The sequence below is a fragment of the Saimiri boliviensis genome, chromosome 1, assembly GCF_048565385.1.
Source record: "Saimiri boliviensis isolate mSaiBol1 chromosome 1, mSaiBol1.pri, whole genome shotgun sequence".
Classification (NCBI taxonomy): domain Eukaryota; kingdom Metazoa; phylum Chordata; class Mammalia; order Primates; family Cebidae; genus Saimiri; species Saimiri boliviensis.
Window position 1 is genome coordinate 233802064 of NC_133449.1, and position 16125 is coordinate 233818188.

The 16125-nt window shown below is 37.5% G+C and overlaps 1 protein-coding gene across 3 annotated transcripts in view; it reads left to right on the plus strand.

The window, feature by feature from the left end:
* CERT1 (ceramide transporter 1) overlaps nt 1-16125 on the plus strand; it is a 141108-nt gene that overhangs the window by 102574 nt on the left and 22409 nt on the right. For 2 of the 3 annotated variants that reach the window (XM_039468803.2, XM_010341102.2), the window contains exons 9-10: nt 6443-6529; nt 8888-8980. In XM_039468803.2, coding sequence (XP_039324737.1) covers nt 6443-6529; nt 8888-8980 — 180 coding nt within the window. Of the gene's footprint in view, nt 1-6442; nt 6530-8887; nt 8981-9815; nt 9894-16125 lie in introns of all 3 variants that reach the window. The other variant, XM_010341099.2, reaches the window with a different exon arrangement.

Sequence of the window (16125 nt, forward strand, 5' to 3'; positions counted from 1 at the left end):
TATCTTTTTGTCTTTGTGTACCTATTGTTTAGCTCCCACTCATAAATGAGAACATGCAGTATTTGATTTTCTGTTTCTGAGTTAATTTGTTCCGGGACCAAACTCTGAGGGTCCAGCTGCTATTTCTCATGGCCTAATAATGAGATGCAGATGAACTGGGGAGGAAGAGAGGTTTTTTTTTGTTTGTTTTTGTTTTTTGAGACAGAGTCTCACTCTGTCGCCAGGCTGAAGTGCAGTGGCACAATCTCAGCTCACTGCAACCTCCGCCTCCCAGGTTCAGGCAATTCTCCTGCCTCAGCCTCCCGAATGGCGGAGACCACAAGCGCAGGCCACCATGCCCAGCTGATTTTTATATTTTTAGTAGAGACGGGGTTTCACCATGTTGGCCAGGATGGTCTCAATCTCTTGACCTTATGGTCCGCCCACCTCAGCCTCCCAAAGTGCTGGGATTACAGGCTTGAGCCATCGCACCCGGCCGAGGGTTTTTATTTCTGTAACTGGTTACAGTAAGAAAGGCTGAAAATTATCACCAGACCAACTTCAAATTACAAAGTTTTCCAGAGCTTATATACCTTCCAAGCTATATGTCTACCTGTAAGTGTGCATTCATCTAAAGATATAAGTGATTGACATCTTTGAATCTAAAACTAACGTCTGAGTCCTGAAGACCTTCCCCTGGAGACTTAGTAAAGTACTGAGATGATTACCCTTGTCTCCTACTAAATCATATAGATTTGAGGAGATCCTTCAGACTCCTAATAAACTTGTTTGTGGAGGCCTGGGGAGTTTCTTCAGACTCAGAATAAAACTTGTTGATACCTATGTGAATCCTGTTAAGAATTCCTTAGTTACTTTGTCATGCCTTAAGGCCCAGGAAAGGCCTAGGCAAAACTCATGATGGACTTTTGTTATATCCCAACCTTTGTATAAGGGCGCTGGCTTTTAATATTTAACTTAACCACTCAGTCAGTACTGAAATGGTTGTTAGTGAGACCTGGACTGTGACAAGTTAACTCTGGATAATAGTCTCCAGCTCCATCCATGTTGCTGCAAAAGATACAATTTTGTTCTTTTTTATGGCTGCCATGTTTCTTTAATGATTAACTTGGCCATGTCCTTTGGTTGTTTTACTAGGGTTTTTTCCCCCTTTTGATTTAGAAGATGTATAGAATTTGCTTAAAAATTTTTTTTTTCTTTCATAGCTTAAAAAGTCTGGTAGATTTTGCCATATAAAAGTTTTTTTGTTTTCTGTTTTTTAGACGGAGTCTTGCATTGTTGCCAGGCTGGAGTGCAGTAGCGCGATCTTGGCTTACTGCAACCTCCGCCTCCCAGGTTAAAGCAATTCTTCTGTCTCAGCCTCAAAAGTAGTTGGGACTACAGGCGCCTGGCTCCACACCCAGCTAATTTCTGTATTTTTAGTAGAGACCGGGTTTCACCATGTTGGCCAGGATGGTCTCAATCTCTTGACCTCATGATCTGCCCACCTTGGCCTCTCAAAGTGCTGGGATTACAGGTGTGAGCCACCACACCTGACCTGCCATGTAAAAGTTTTAAACCTTCACGTAATTAACTTCTCAGTCATTTGGTACACTTTTCTCTACATTTGGTATCATGCTTAGAAAGGCATTTTCTACTTTGAATAATTATTTATTTCTCTCACTTTTTTTTATTTTCCAGTGGTGTCTTCTAAATATGTTAATACATCTGGAGTTTTTAAAATGATGGTATGCGGCTGGGCGCGGTGGCTCAAGCCTGTAATCCCAGCACTTTGGGAGGCCGAGGTGGGTGGATCACGAGGTCAAGAGATCGAGACCGTCCTGGTCAACATGGTGAAACCCCATCTCTACTAAAAATACAAAAAATTCGCTGGGCGTGGTGGTGCGTGCCTGTAATCCCGGCTACTCGGGAGGCTGAGGCAGGAGAATTGCCTGAACCCAGGAGGCGGAGGTTGCGGTGAGCCGAGATCACGCCATTGCACTCCAGCCTGGGTAACAAGAGCAAAACTCCGTCTCAAAAAAAAAAAAAATGATGGTATGATATAGAAACCTATTTTATTTCACCAGCATTCGTTGAATAAACATCCTTTATTCACCTATTCAAAATACACTTTACTCTTTCTTAATGAAGAAACTGGTTAAGGGTACTCTGTATTTTTTCTCACTAAGTTAAATTAAATATACAATTCTTATATAAACTGGGGCCTGTTTTTACACGTCCCCCTTCTTGCTTTTAGAGTTTCAAATCATCTTTTTTTGTATTGATATTATAGTCATATGGGTTTTAGACAGTAATCCAAACTATGACTTTTTTTGTTATAATCAGACATTCATGATGTTCTGATTATTAAAAAAAGTTTTAAGTGTTTCTGACATCTATAGCCTCAGAAATTATAATCTTAAATTCCTTCAGACTTACCGTAATATAGAGCACTGTACTAGGCATGGAGAATACACCAAGGAATGAGGCTTTCAAGGATCCTGCCTAAGAGCCCTACCCAAATGTATAATGGCAACAAAGACTAGTTAATAGGCAATTATCATAATGTATGTTATGAAACAGTTTTAACACAGAGAAGGTGTTGAATCAGAGACATCTTCTGGGAGGAAAGAACGTCTTAGCAGAAACCTTAAGAATAAGTAAATTCAACCAGCTAATCATTTGCCAAAAGAAAAACAAAAACAAAAACAAAAAAAGAATGAGTAAATTGAGTAGAGAGTGTTTTCTGGAGGTCAGAAGCAAAAGAGTACTTTGTTTCAGGGGAGCTGAAAGTAGTTCTCTGTGGAAGGTAGGGCCTCCACAAAATTGAGAGGAAAGAACGGTAAGAGACTGGCTGGAAGGATCAACAAGAATTAGTTCAGATCCTGAGACAATAGGTTTGCTTTTTTTTGTTTGTTTTGTGTTTTGAGACGTAGTCTCACATTGTACCCAGCCTGTAGTGCAGTGGCATGATCTCGGCTCACTTCAATCTCCACCTCCTGGTTTCAAGTAATTCTCCTGCCTCAGCCTCCCAAGAAGCTGGAACTACAGGCGTGTGCCAGCACGCCTGGCTAATTTTTTTCTTGTATTTTTAGTAGAGTCAGGCTTTCACCATGTTGGCCAAGTTGGTCTCAATCTTCTGACCTCATGATCTGCCCACCTCAGCCTTCCAAAGTGCTGGGATTTCAGGGAAACAATAGATTTTAAGCAAGAAAATGACATTTTCAGATTTACGGTTTAGAAAAATCATTCTCCCTGCAGTAGAAGAATGGATTGAAGGTAACAATTGTGACTAGGGTCTTGGAGACTTTTTGTATAATACAGAGGAGAGTTGAAGGTGGCCTAAATTATAGTCAAAGGAGGAGGAATAGAGAGGCACTGACAAATTAGATATAGTAATCACTCCATATCAGTGGCTGGGGGGGGATACATTGCAAGACACCCCCCCGCCAGTAACTGCACATAGTACTGAACCCTGTATACACAATAATTTTTCCTGTGTGTATGTACCTGTGATAAAGTTTAATTTTTTTATTTTAAAATTAATAAAATGGAACAATTATACTATATTATAGTAAAAAGTTACATGAATGTAGTCGCTTTCTCTCTGAAAATATCTCATTGTATATAAACCACAGAAAACAAAACCACAGATGGGGGAGGCTATTTTATTTGGAAAGTAGAATTGAAAGGTATGATGATTGAATGAAGGAAAAGGGTGGAATCCATGATTAGACCCAGGTTTCTGCAGATAGGTGTGGAGATAGGAGAAGAAGAGATTGCAGTTGAGGTGAGTCACATGAGGAAGATAGAAGACAGATGGTCTGCTTGTGAGTTTAGGAGTCATCAAAGGATGACTGAAGCTTTGGATATAAGTAAGAATGCTATGGGGAGAGAAAGTATGGAATCCTGAGGAACACCAACATTTAAAGAATAGGCAGAGAAGGGGAAACCTACAAAGGAGCCCTGTAAGAGTGCTTAGAGAGGAAGGGGGGAATTTAGGAATCTAACGGTAGAGAACTCTTCAAGAAGAGTTGTTAACATAAGAAATGCTGTTCTAACGGGGCAAAGTAACTCCTGCCCTTTGAGATGAAAGGGTTTTTTTTTTTTTTAAGTTCTTTTTAACAAAGAAAATTCTATGCCAATTCCTTTAGTTCTTTTCCCAAAGATTTGCCATTAAAGGAAAAACCATTTCATTTGGCAAAATAGATTTTCTTTTCTTTTCTCTTTTTTTTTTTTTTTGAGACTGAGTCTGGCTCTATCACCCAGTCTGGAGTACGTTGGCGCCATCTTGGCTCACTGCAACATCTGCAACTTCCGCCTCCAAGGTTCAAGTAGTTATTGTGCCTCATTCTCCTGAGTACCTAGGTTTATAGATGTGCACCACCACACCCAGCTAATTTTTGTATTTTTAGTAGAGATAAGGTTTCATCATGTTGGGCTCATCTTGAACTCCTGGCCTCATGTGATCTGCCCTCCTTGAGTCCCAGAGTGCTGGGATTACATGCATGAGCCACCATGCCCAGCCAGAGTTTTTAAATGCTGTAATTTTCAGTTAGACTCCTGAGGCTCTGACATGATTGCTTAAGGATTAGAAATCCATATGTACTAAATCGCTGTACATTGAATAAGTAATATTTTTAAAATGTAGATGTGGTTATGATTTTAATAGTTTTAAAAATTATTAGAAAATATGCTTGAGTTTGGATATTTTGTGTTTTCTCTGATCAATAGAGAGCAAAGTTATCTTGCTGTCATTTGAGTGTCTTTGAAATGTTTTGACTTCCTAGACCCATTTTTACTCTAGGGTCATAATTTTTTTATGACCCTCTTGTCCCAGATGGTTATACTCACTTTATGATATTATTTGATGGTTATACTCACATTATGATACTTCACTGAGATGTGCACTGTTGTGTATGTTTGTTGTATCTGAATAGAAAGTTGGAGCTTTTTTTGTTTTTTTTGTTTTTTTGAAGTAGGTTGTGAGGGACTGAGTCCTCATAACCCTAAAAGAAGAACTGCATTAAGTCAATATTTCTTATACGCCAAATGACAAGAACATTACCCCATACCTCCTACCCTTCCAGTATAGTTCCAGGTTATGATGGGGATAGGATGATGTTGCCAGATAATTTTTAATGGACTAATGATAACTTGGGGTTATCAGTTTAACTGGGAAGAGTTCACCAATTGTGTGTCTTATTTTATATATTTTAACATTTAAGAAATTCTAAACACAAGCCTACCTCTTTTTTTTATCATAATACAAAAGCATATCTTCTTTTATCGTAATACAAAGCTATCTATTGTTCCACTTATTGTCCACTTACTTGGTTCATTACAGCAGAAACATGTTGATTGTTTATATTTTGCTGTTGTTCTTTATATGTTTATCTTCTGATGCAGCTGAGGTTCTGCTGTTATGGGAATCACTTGGGGGAATTATTAAACATGTATATTCCAAGGCTCCACTGAAGACCTACTGAGAAGTAATTATGGGCATGGAGTCCTGGGAATTTTCATTGTAAGAAGCCCTCCAGACAATTCCCCAGGTGATTGATGGCCATTATTCTGCCATCTAGCCAGACTATCAGGCATCAGCTCAACTTTTCTTTCCCCAAGAAACAATTACCCATGCTTAGGAAGATCCTCCTCTGGATGCCTAGTTGTACTCATTAGCTAGAGCTCTTCTGTACCTTTTTACTTACCTCATTGCAGTTTTATATCTCTGTTGTCTCTGTCGTAAGTCTCAACTCTGCTACAACAAAAGAAGCCCTAGATCAGGCATCCCCAAACTTTTTACACAGGGGGCCAGTTCACTGTCCCTCAGACCATTGGCGGGCTGCCACATACTGTGCTCCTCTCACTGACCACCAATGAAAGAGGTGCCCCATCCTGAAGTGCGGCAAGGGGCCAGATAAATGGCCTAATGGGCTGCATGTGGCCCGCGGGCCATAGTTTGGGGACGCCTGCCCTAGATAATATATAGATGAATGAACACGAAACTTTAATTTCAAGTAATTCCTACATGTCATATTATTACTTTTATTCTTTCCAGCCATTTAAAAATGAAATTCTTAGCTCATAGGCTATACAAAAGTAGGCAGCAGACTGGATTTGGCCTGCGGGCCACCATGTTGCCAATCCCTGCTCTAGACTATTATCCCAACACAATATTGGTCAATATGGAGTAAGTAAATATATGAGTACTGAGTGAATTAATTGTAACACTCATGATTTTACATAGATTATATATATATATATATATATATATATATATATATATATATATATACACACACACACACATATAGATATATGACCCAGTATACTGACTGGTTTATAAATATGTGTTCAATAAATGTTTATTAGGTCCATTTTCAACCTCCAGTTAGTACCAGAGTTTATTAGAGTTTTCTGTTTCTTTAAACCAACTGCTTTTTTCCCCCGTGTATTGGCATAGGAAGGCCCTAACAGTCTCATTAAAGAAGAAGAGTTCTTTGATGCCGTTGAAGCTGCTCTTGACAGACAAGATAAGATAGAAGAACAGGTATTTGTATTTTCAATATCTATTATTGAAAATTTTAAGCTGAAATTTATTTTAACACTCTAGGCATTCCTTGACTTATATTATTTCACGTAAATAGAATTTGAAAATTCTGAACTTAACCTAGAAACTTAACTGTGAATACATTGAGTCACATATGTAAAATAATATTTATAAGTCAGTTCCTTTATATGTGAATTTCCAAGCTGTAGAAAGAAGACCATGATTGTTTAAAGGAACCATGCATAATTAACATGAACTTAAATAGAAATGTTTTTTCTGCTTATTTCCCTTCAAGTGTCCAGCTTGAACCATTCTTTTAATATAAAGCATATATTTATTCTAAGTAAAAAGCTTCTTTGAATTTGTCTTCACCAAGTACAATATGAAAAGGAAGATGACAAAAACTTAAAGGTTTTCATCTATATTAGTATCATTGTTTTTATTAACCGCTTTATTGCTTTCCCTGCCTTGATCTTCAGTTTCTTCCTCACTTTTACTTTGTTCAGTATTTTGTCATCATTATTGAATTTATAGCCGTTGTACACAGCTGCTGTGGAAATTGAAGAAAAGTATTTCTTAAACTGATTAGCTTCAAGATTACTTTGATACTTTGTCTTCTTTAATTTGGCAACAATACAGTTACTGTATGTTACCACTAGGTGGTACTTAAGGATTGAGTTTTGTTATTTCCTCCCCTTGTTTAAGTTATACTACTTATGGTGGAAACTTAACCTTTTTTGGGAGGTGGTGGGGGGTGGCAAGTATTAATACATTGTAGCTACAGAGTATCTTGCCAAATAATCATGTGTCAGTTTTATACTACCAATGAATTTGCATAGAAAAGTTAGCTTGTTCATTTCCTGTCATTGCTAAGGCAGTCGTAGCTATTTTGCCTTTATATTGGTCTACCTAGCTACAGGTAAATCACCTGCAGTAGTAACTGCTTCTCATGTTTAACTTTCATTATTTTTTTAAAAATTATTAATAAAAAGTTTATGTCACATTAACTTGTAAAACTTATTGCTCATTTTTTTATACCCAAAAGATGCTATGTACCACTCAAGAAGAGTGGGAACTTTCAGTTCCTCATTTAGGATCTACTTTTGGAAACCTAAATTACTACCTGAAATAGCATTATTTGTTTTGTTTCCCTTCATTTTTTGTCTAGATTTGCTGTTTTGGGAAAAAGTAGTGAACTGTGAGGTCAAGACACCTGAGTTTTACTCTTAATTTTACCTCTAACTAACTTTGTAGCTATGAACTTATCACTGAACTCTCTGGGCCTTGGTTTTCTAATCTGTGAAACAAGGTAGACAAGATGATTCAAAACATCTTTTCTCTCTAAAATGCTACTCTACTGAATATCAGCACAGTGGTTGAGGTGGGTTTGAGAGAATTGATGAAACCTGTAAGCTTTAGAAAAAGAAATACTCATGGGGCCATCAAATCATTTAATTTCTTTCTACTGTTAACACTATAGTAGATGCTCTGCAAAATAGTCATTGAACAGACCGTTGTTCTTCTTGCCTAATAGTTAGGCACGTTGATATGACAAAGATACAGTGTGGTAGTACTCTATAGTGTAGTAAGCTTCAGTAATCCGTAAAATCAGTTCCATAGATTTAGATCATTTCCCTCTTCAGAGCTCTCAACAACACGCCCATTAAATAGACATTCTCCAAGTGACGTTCATATCACACATTTTTTGTAGTTTACGTTATTTGCAAACATCGGGAAAGATACATGCAGTAAACTGGTGCATGAGAAATGAGATGTTAGCAGTTGGTTGAAATAAATGAGAACAACTGAGGCAAACTAAAGATGAAGAAGGAGGTAAAGTGTCAGCTTAACAGGAGTAGGATGATGAAATGAAGGGCAGAATACCTTCATGGAGAGGAGGCAAAGAGATATATGTGACATGCTCTTAGGAACCATAACTGAAGCATACAATGGTATTATTTCTAATTATAGATAAATCTGTGGGTTAGCCCTCCAGGGGCCTGATAAGGTAGAATGATTGGAATGATTTGGCCAGGGTTTGGATAGGAGAAATTGGCAGCAGTGTTGACCCATGATAAATAATGCTATGCAGGTAGGAGGGAGTCTGACTAGGAGCAAAATCAAAGAACTTATCCCTTGCCTAACATAGTATCGGTGGAGTCAGAAAAAAGAGATTGAATTGGAATATCTGAGGCAAGTATCAGGATTTGCCATGTCTGTATAGTAGTTTCATAATTCTAATGATTGTAAGCACTAAGGCATTCACTGAATATTGGTAGTTCCAGGTTACATTATCCATTCTTCAGTTGCAAAATACGCTTTAAAACCTTCCCATCTTACCATTATATGTTTTTTTAGTCACAGAGTGAAAAGGTGAGATTACATTGGCCTACATCCTTGCCATCTGGAGATGCCTTTTCTTCTGTGGGGACACATAGGTTTGTCCAAAAGGTAAGCTAATGTCAGAGTTTACTAAAAGTACACCTTGTATTGTTCTTCACTGTTGGTGGAAATACCTTTTTTTGTTGTTGTTGGGGGGGAGACGGAGTCTTGCTTTGTTGCCAGGCTGCAGTGCAGTGATGCGATCTTGGCTCCCTGCAACCTCTGCCTCCTGGGTTCAAGTGATTCTCGTGCCTCAGCCTCCTGAGTAGCTGGGATTACAGGCACGCACCACCACACCCAGCTAATTTTTGTATTTTTAGTAGAGACAGGGTTTCACCATGTTTGCCAGGATGGTCCCGATCCGCTGACCTTGTGATCTACCCACCTTGGCCTCCCAAAGTGCTGGGATTACAGGCATGAGCCACCGCCCCCAGCCGGAAATACCTTGTAGTATAAGTTTTCTCCCCTTTTCATGAATTTAAATAATGAGATTGTTTTTGCTTTTATATATTGTATTCCATATTCATCCTCTAAAACAGTTAGAAATCTTGTTCTGAACATAATGTTCTTTCATTTTTATTTAAGGGGAAAGTGGGTGGTGGGCAAATAGGGAGTGACTAGTCCAAAATAGTTAACCAGAAGTATTTCCAGTTTTATACTAAACCTATTTCTTCTTTGGTATTAAATGGTATTACTTTGCATTAGTTGCAGCACTACATTCTTTTTGGAATGATTTTGGAACATAATACATAATAGGTGCATGAAGTCAGCAGTTGCTGCTGTGCTTGTTTCATATAGTGCTTTGTTTTCTCTTCCCTTTATCTTGTGTTTGGAAGTTGGTACTGAATGCTCTGTTGTGCCTTTGTTCTGATTACTTGGTTTTTTCTTTGTCTGTCTCTGGTAGCCCTATAGTCGCTCTTCCTCCATGTCTTCCATTGATCTAGTCAGTGCCTCTGATGATGTTCACAGATTCAGCTCCCAGGTACTGTATGAATGTATTGAGTGGACTTGAGTCTTTCTGTGCTATATTTCAGCCTGCTTTCCCAGTTCCTAGAAATCTTTTGGTTAGGCCACTGATTCTAAATAGTAATTTTAAATGGTAACATTAAGCATTAAAAAGGTCTTCCTTGTCTACTAAATAGTTTCTATGTCAGGCTTGCACGTGTCCTTTACTATTCACAGCCTGGAATTTTGTCATATAGGAGGTACTCCAGAAAGATTTTCAAACTGAATTGAAACAAATACAAGATACTGGATTTTGTATATCATGTAATATCTGTTTCTTCAGACAGGATTTAGCAGTTTTGATGGACATGGTGTATATGATACATTATAGCAGAAAAGCAGGTTTCAGCACTCTCACTTTTAATCTGATTTAAAGTACTTCCAAATTATATTTAGCAAGGAAATTACTTTTTAATAATGTTTAGTTTCCATTATAATACTAAGGTCCATTGAGCAGATTGCATTTTCCTTATGCAAATTACCTTTGGGTATTATAAATGAATATTTCTGTTTATATGCTAAAGCTATGGAAATTTGTTTTAAGTTTTTAGCATTGGGAAGAGTTTAGGAATTTAAGACAAGAAGCTGAGTGCTTGCAGTCTCTACCCTCAAAATAAAATCAAATACCATTGAATAATTGTTTTTTTTTTTTTTTTGGTGTCAGCATTCGTTTTTTTTTTTTTAATTTTCTTAATCTTCACATTTTTGCCATTCAACTTTGTATCTTTCTGGTGAATGCATTTTATTGAATTAGATTATATTACATTAATCTTATATTAAGAACCTGAGCTCTCTAGTCAGAATGACTAAGTTTAAATTTTGGTTAGCTATATGATCCCGGCAAGTTTTCTAACTTTTCGTGCTTCATTTTTGTGATTTAGCTAGAGCCTGACACATAGTAAGTGCTCATTAAGTGTGACCTTTTATTGGCATTGTAACGTGATTTCTTTGAGCTAATAAAAGTTATCTGCATCATTATATTTTTCCTCTATGAGAATATTCCTGTAAAAGTTTGTAAAAGTCATAGTTTAAAGCAAATTTCTATTATTTTTACATATATAAAATTTATGTTTTTAACCTGCGGTAGAGAATATTAAGACTTACTGGTTTTTTCTGACTTGTGTAGCTTTTTTCTCCTTGAATACTTTTAAGAAAAAGATTTAGCAATTGTGGATGAGAAATCATTCATAACCAAATATACTACAGGTTTTTTTTAACCTTTTGCTTGTCCATCTGTGCACTTTTGTAATAAAAGAGATTCATATTCATAATCTGTGACAAAACTACGTAATACTAGGAGACTTTGGTTTATTCTACTAAGCTCCACGTTGCTTTAAAATAATATCACAGACTAACCAAAAATGTAGGAATACATAGGCTATAAATGAAAGAAAATACAGTGTCAGCAAGAAAAGAATGTAAGCCAGTGATAGAGAATGCCTAAGAATTAGGAGTTCAGAACCCAAACCAGGGCCCTCGCTATAGTGCTGTAGAACAGCTGAATGGCTTTTAAGTACAGGTAACTATATCACTGAGAAGCAGGTGCCTATATTTTTACAAGATTTTGCTGAATTACAGCTTACTTCTTCATAGAATTTTTTGTAAAACTGATGTATATAAGTTGAGAGAAATCTTGCTGCAGACTTTTTTCTAATATATGGTGCTCATGATTGATCAGATCTTGTTTTAGCTTTTGATTATATACTGTTTTATATGCCAGAAAAGGTAAAAATGAATAAAATAAGGTCTTCGAGTATTTATTGTCCTTGGTAAAGCATTAGTTGTCATCAGCAGACCATGGGCTCTAGCAGTTAACTGTTGTGATTAAACTTTGTACCTTATGTTCGGCAGCACCTTTAGAAGAGATGACTAATTCCCAATTGATGAGATTGCTTGTTTCAGAGGATATTCCACTGCCTTATCACCCATTGTCAAAGGATCTAGCAAATTGATTCTTCATAGTCACGCTTGAGAATATAGCATTGGATGTAGATCCAGAGTTAATATTAGCTGAGAAACATTGTGTTACCTGGAAAACTCTTTCAGTTCAACACAGTGTAGTAAGTATAGTAGTGACTGTACAGTAGTGGTACATTTTACAGTTTTCACATCCTACGGAGACTTACGAATTAGGCAAAGTAAGAGGCTCAAAGGTTATTCATTAACATTAGAAACACATATGTTATATTACATCATTTGTTTGTTTTTTGTTTTGGTTTGATTTTTCGAGACAGGCAGAGTTTCTCTCTTGTTGCCCAGGCTGGAGTGCAATGGCATGATCTTGGCTCAATGTAACTTCCACCTCCTGGATTCAAGTGATTCTCCTGCCTCAGCCTCCCAAGTTGCTGGTATTACAGGCACTTGCCACCATGCCCAGCTAATTTTTGGTATTTTTAGTAGGGATGGGGTTTCACCATGTTGGCCAGCCTGGTCTTGAACTCCTGATCTCAGGTAATCCACCTGCCTTGGCCTCCCAAACTGCTGGAATTACAGGCGTGAGCCACTGTGCCCAGCCTACATCATTCTTAATACATAAGTATATATGAGTTACTCCACAACACTTGAAATAGTCAAAGTAGCCAAATTCTTCATTTTGTAGTATCTTCATAATTAATTTAAAAACTAAGTGAACATTTTTAATCACTTTTAATGATTTGCCAAAATATTATATAAGCATAATATAATCAGTTATTTATTCCAACAAATGTTTAAAGTCCAAATAGATACAGGTATCATATCTAGTTTCTTGATCATTTATATCAGTTCCCATACAAAAGCTGTCTAAACCTCTGTTAATTTCACTTCACTGTTTACATAAGTGTTGGCTCATGACTATCTTGTTCATGTTGAAATTATGTTGTATAGTCTTGAATTGGTGGAAATAATTAAATGTACCACTGAGAGATGCCCTGAAAATAACTTAAAATAAAATATGTAAATCTAGGAAATTAGTTCCAACAGATGAATCTGTCTGATGGGCAGATATTAGGAATTAAGTCACTCCAAATCTGAGACATTAAAGTTGTAAAGGGCTGCAGGTTCTGTTTTTTTGTTGTTGTTTTGTTTTTATTTTAGTTTTTTCATTTTCTTGAGAGTCTGGCCTTGTCACCCAGGCTGGAGTGCAGTGATGCGATCTCAGCTCACTGCAACCTCCACCTCCCAGGTTCAAGTGATTCTCCTATCTCAGCTGAGATTACAGGCATGTGCTACCACACCTAGCTAATTTTTGTATTTTTTCATAGAGATGGGGTTTCACCATGTTGGCCAGGCCAGTCTCAAATTCCTGACCTCAAGTGAGCCGCCTGCCTCAACTTCCCAAAGTTCTGGGATTATAGGCATGAGACACCACGCCCAGCCTTTTTTTCTTTTTTCTTAAGAGACAAGGTCTTACTTGTTGCCCATGCTGAGTGCAGTGACATGATCATAGCTCTATAACCTGACCTGTGACCTCCTAGACACAAGTGATCCTCCTGTCTCTCAGCCTCCCAAGTAGCTGGGACTGCAGGTATTCCACCACACCCAACTGATTGTTTTTATTTTCTGTAGAGACAGGGTCTTGCTATGTTGCCCAGGCTGACAAATAAGTTCTTGAAATAATGGCTGTAGCCACAAACTAGAAAATAATTTTAAGGTTTACAGAGAATAGAACTTAGATTTATAAGTTGATCTTTTTAGTCCATTTGTTAGCATAACACAGTTCACATTTAAAGATGTCACCTCAGAAATCAAAGGGGAAAGAGCATCATCCTGTGTTGAAAAAGAAAGGAATCGGAAATCAAAGGATATATAGTACATTTGCAGCTTAATCAGTGGGGAGCATCATTGCAAAAAAAAAAAATGGTTCTGTGTGAAGCTCTTTCCCATTCTGTGTCCATAGGAGCACATTATTGTTGTGGTGATTATTTCACCCCTCTCCCTTTTTTAGTGTACAAGGGATACATGCTAATTTTAACAGAACTTGAAAGTAGGATAAATTAAAATAATAATTTACTTAATATCCCATTTATCTTCTTATATATATATGACATTTTTTTGAATCAGGCACCTATTGATAAGTACATACACCTTAATATTTGTCTTTTTTCTTCCACCAAAGTAGATAACTCTATATAAACTGTTCTATAATCTTTATCTTAAACTTCTGTTTCCCATCAGTAAATAGAAGTTTACATGTCTTTGTCGATTTATGCATATGCATGGCTGGATTTATCTACTCACCCAATATTGAACATTTAGCTTATTTTCGGGTTTTCTCTGTTACATATAGTGCTACAGTGAGCATCCTGGAATATAAAACATCCTTGTATATATATCTTCGTACCCTTATCTAATTATTTCCTTAGAATATCCTAGAAACGTAATTGTGGGAACAAAGGCCATGAACATTTTCAAGTGTTTATTTTATTTTTATTTATTTTGATACAGGGTTTCGCTGTGTTGCCCAGACTGGAGTGCAGTGGTGAAATCACCACTCACTGCACCTTGACCTTCTGGACTCAAGCGATCCACCTGCCTCAGTCTCCCAAGTATCTGGGACTTAAAAACTACAGGCGCACACTGCCATGCCCAGCTGATTGTTTTTATTTGTAGCAGAGATGAGGTTTCACTATGTTGCCTAGGCTGGCATTTATTTATTTTTTAGGAGACAGGGTCTCACTCTGTCATCCAGGCTGAAATGCAGTGGCACGATCATAGCTCACTGCAGCCTCAAGCAGTCTTTCTGCCTCAGCCTCTTGAGCAGCTGGGGCTACAGGCAAGGACCACCACTCTCAGCTAATTTATTTTTTATTTTTTATTTTTTGTAGATATGGGAGTCTTACTATGTTGCCTAGGCTGGTCTTAAACTCCTAGCCTCAAGCAGTCTTCCCACCTCAGCCTCCCAAAGTGCTAGCTAGGATTACAGGCATGAGCCACAGTCCCCAGCCAAGTGTTAAAAATTCTTACTGTCAAACACTTCATTAGAAAAGTTGAACCAGCTTATACTCCCAGGCCAGTTTTCTGTTGATAAATTGGCACTGAATATTATAATTCAGTTAAATTTTGTCAGTCCGATGGACTAAAAGTGCTAAGTTATTGGCCATTTCTCTTTTGGGTTAACAGTGCACTATTAATTTGTTATTGATAAGGTATTCTAACAAGCCCCTCTATGGCTTTGTGACTCTGTAGTAAGCATAGTCTTATTCTTTTTTTTTTTTTTTTTTTTAGACCGAGTCTTGCTCTTTTGCCTAGGCTGGAGTGGTGCAATGGTGTGATCTTGGCTCACTGCAACCTCCACCTCCTGGGTTCAAGCGACTCTTCTGCCTCAGCTTCCCGAGTAGCTGGGACTACAGGAGTGTGCCACCACACCCGGCTAATTTTTTATATTTTTAGTAGAGACAGGGTTTCACCATGTTAGCCAGGATGGTCTCGATCTTCTGACCTCATAATCCGCCCGCCTCAGCCTCCCAAAGTGCTGGGATTACAGGCATGACCCACTGCGCCTGACCAGCATAGTTGTATTTCTTTTACATGCTTAAGAGAAAGAGATCTGAGCTGTTTTTGAACCCTTCTAGACTCGCTTTAAAAAATAAATAAATAGATTAGGTTTTGCTATGTTGCCGAGACTAGCCTCAAACTCCTAGGCCCAAGCAATCCTCCCAAGCTGCTGGGACTACAGGCGTGTGCCGCCATGTCCAACATAGACTTTTGTCTTACCATCAAAAGGCAATTTTCTTTTCAAATTTCTGGGTTAATAGTGTTAGAAAAATCCTACTTGGTAGCCACCAGAAATTACATCCTAGTGAGTGATTCAAATGTGAGATGGAAGAAAAGGTTAGAATTGGAGCCAATGTGCCCTCTTATCTCAAATGTATTTTATCTTCACTTTATTTCATAGTTTATTAGTATGAAGATGCTTTGTATGTCAGCTCATCATTTTCAACTCTAGTTCCAGAAAAATTAAGGGCATGATTTCTGAAATTACACTTAGCCTAATTAAAAGTTAGAAACACTATTCACCTTCTTCAATGTTTTTGACTGAGTCTTTTTCATTTATAAGTGACAGGAGGTGTTACTATAACATTATTTCCTAGAATATCAAATTTTGAGCCTAATAGCATGGTAAATTTTGTATATTTGTTCTTGTAATGAAACTTAGTATTCCCTTGTGTCTCACTTCTTTTTAATATGTAGAGTCATAACCAAACAGTAAAGTGGGGAGATTATTAGGT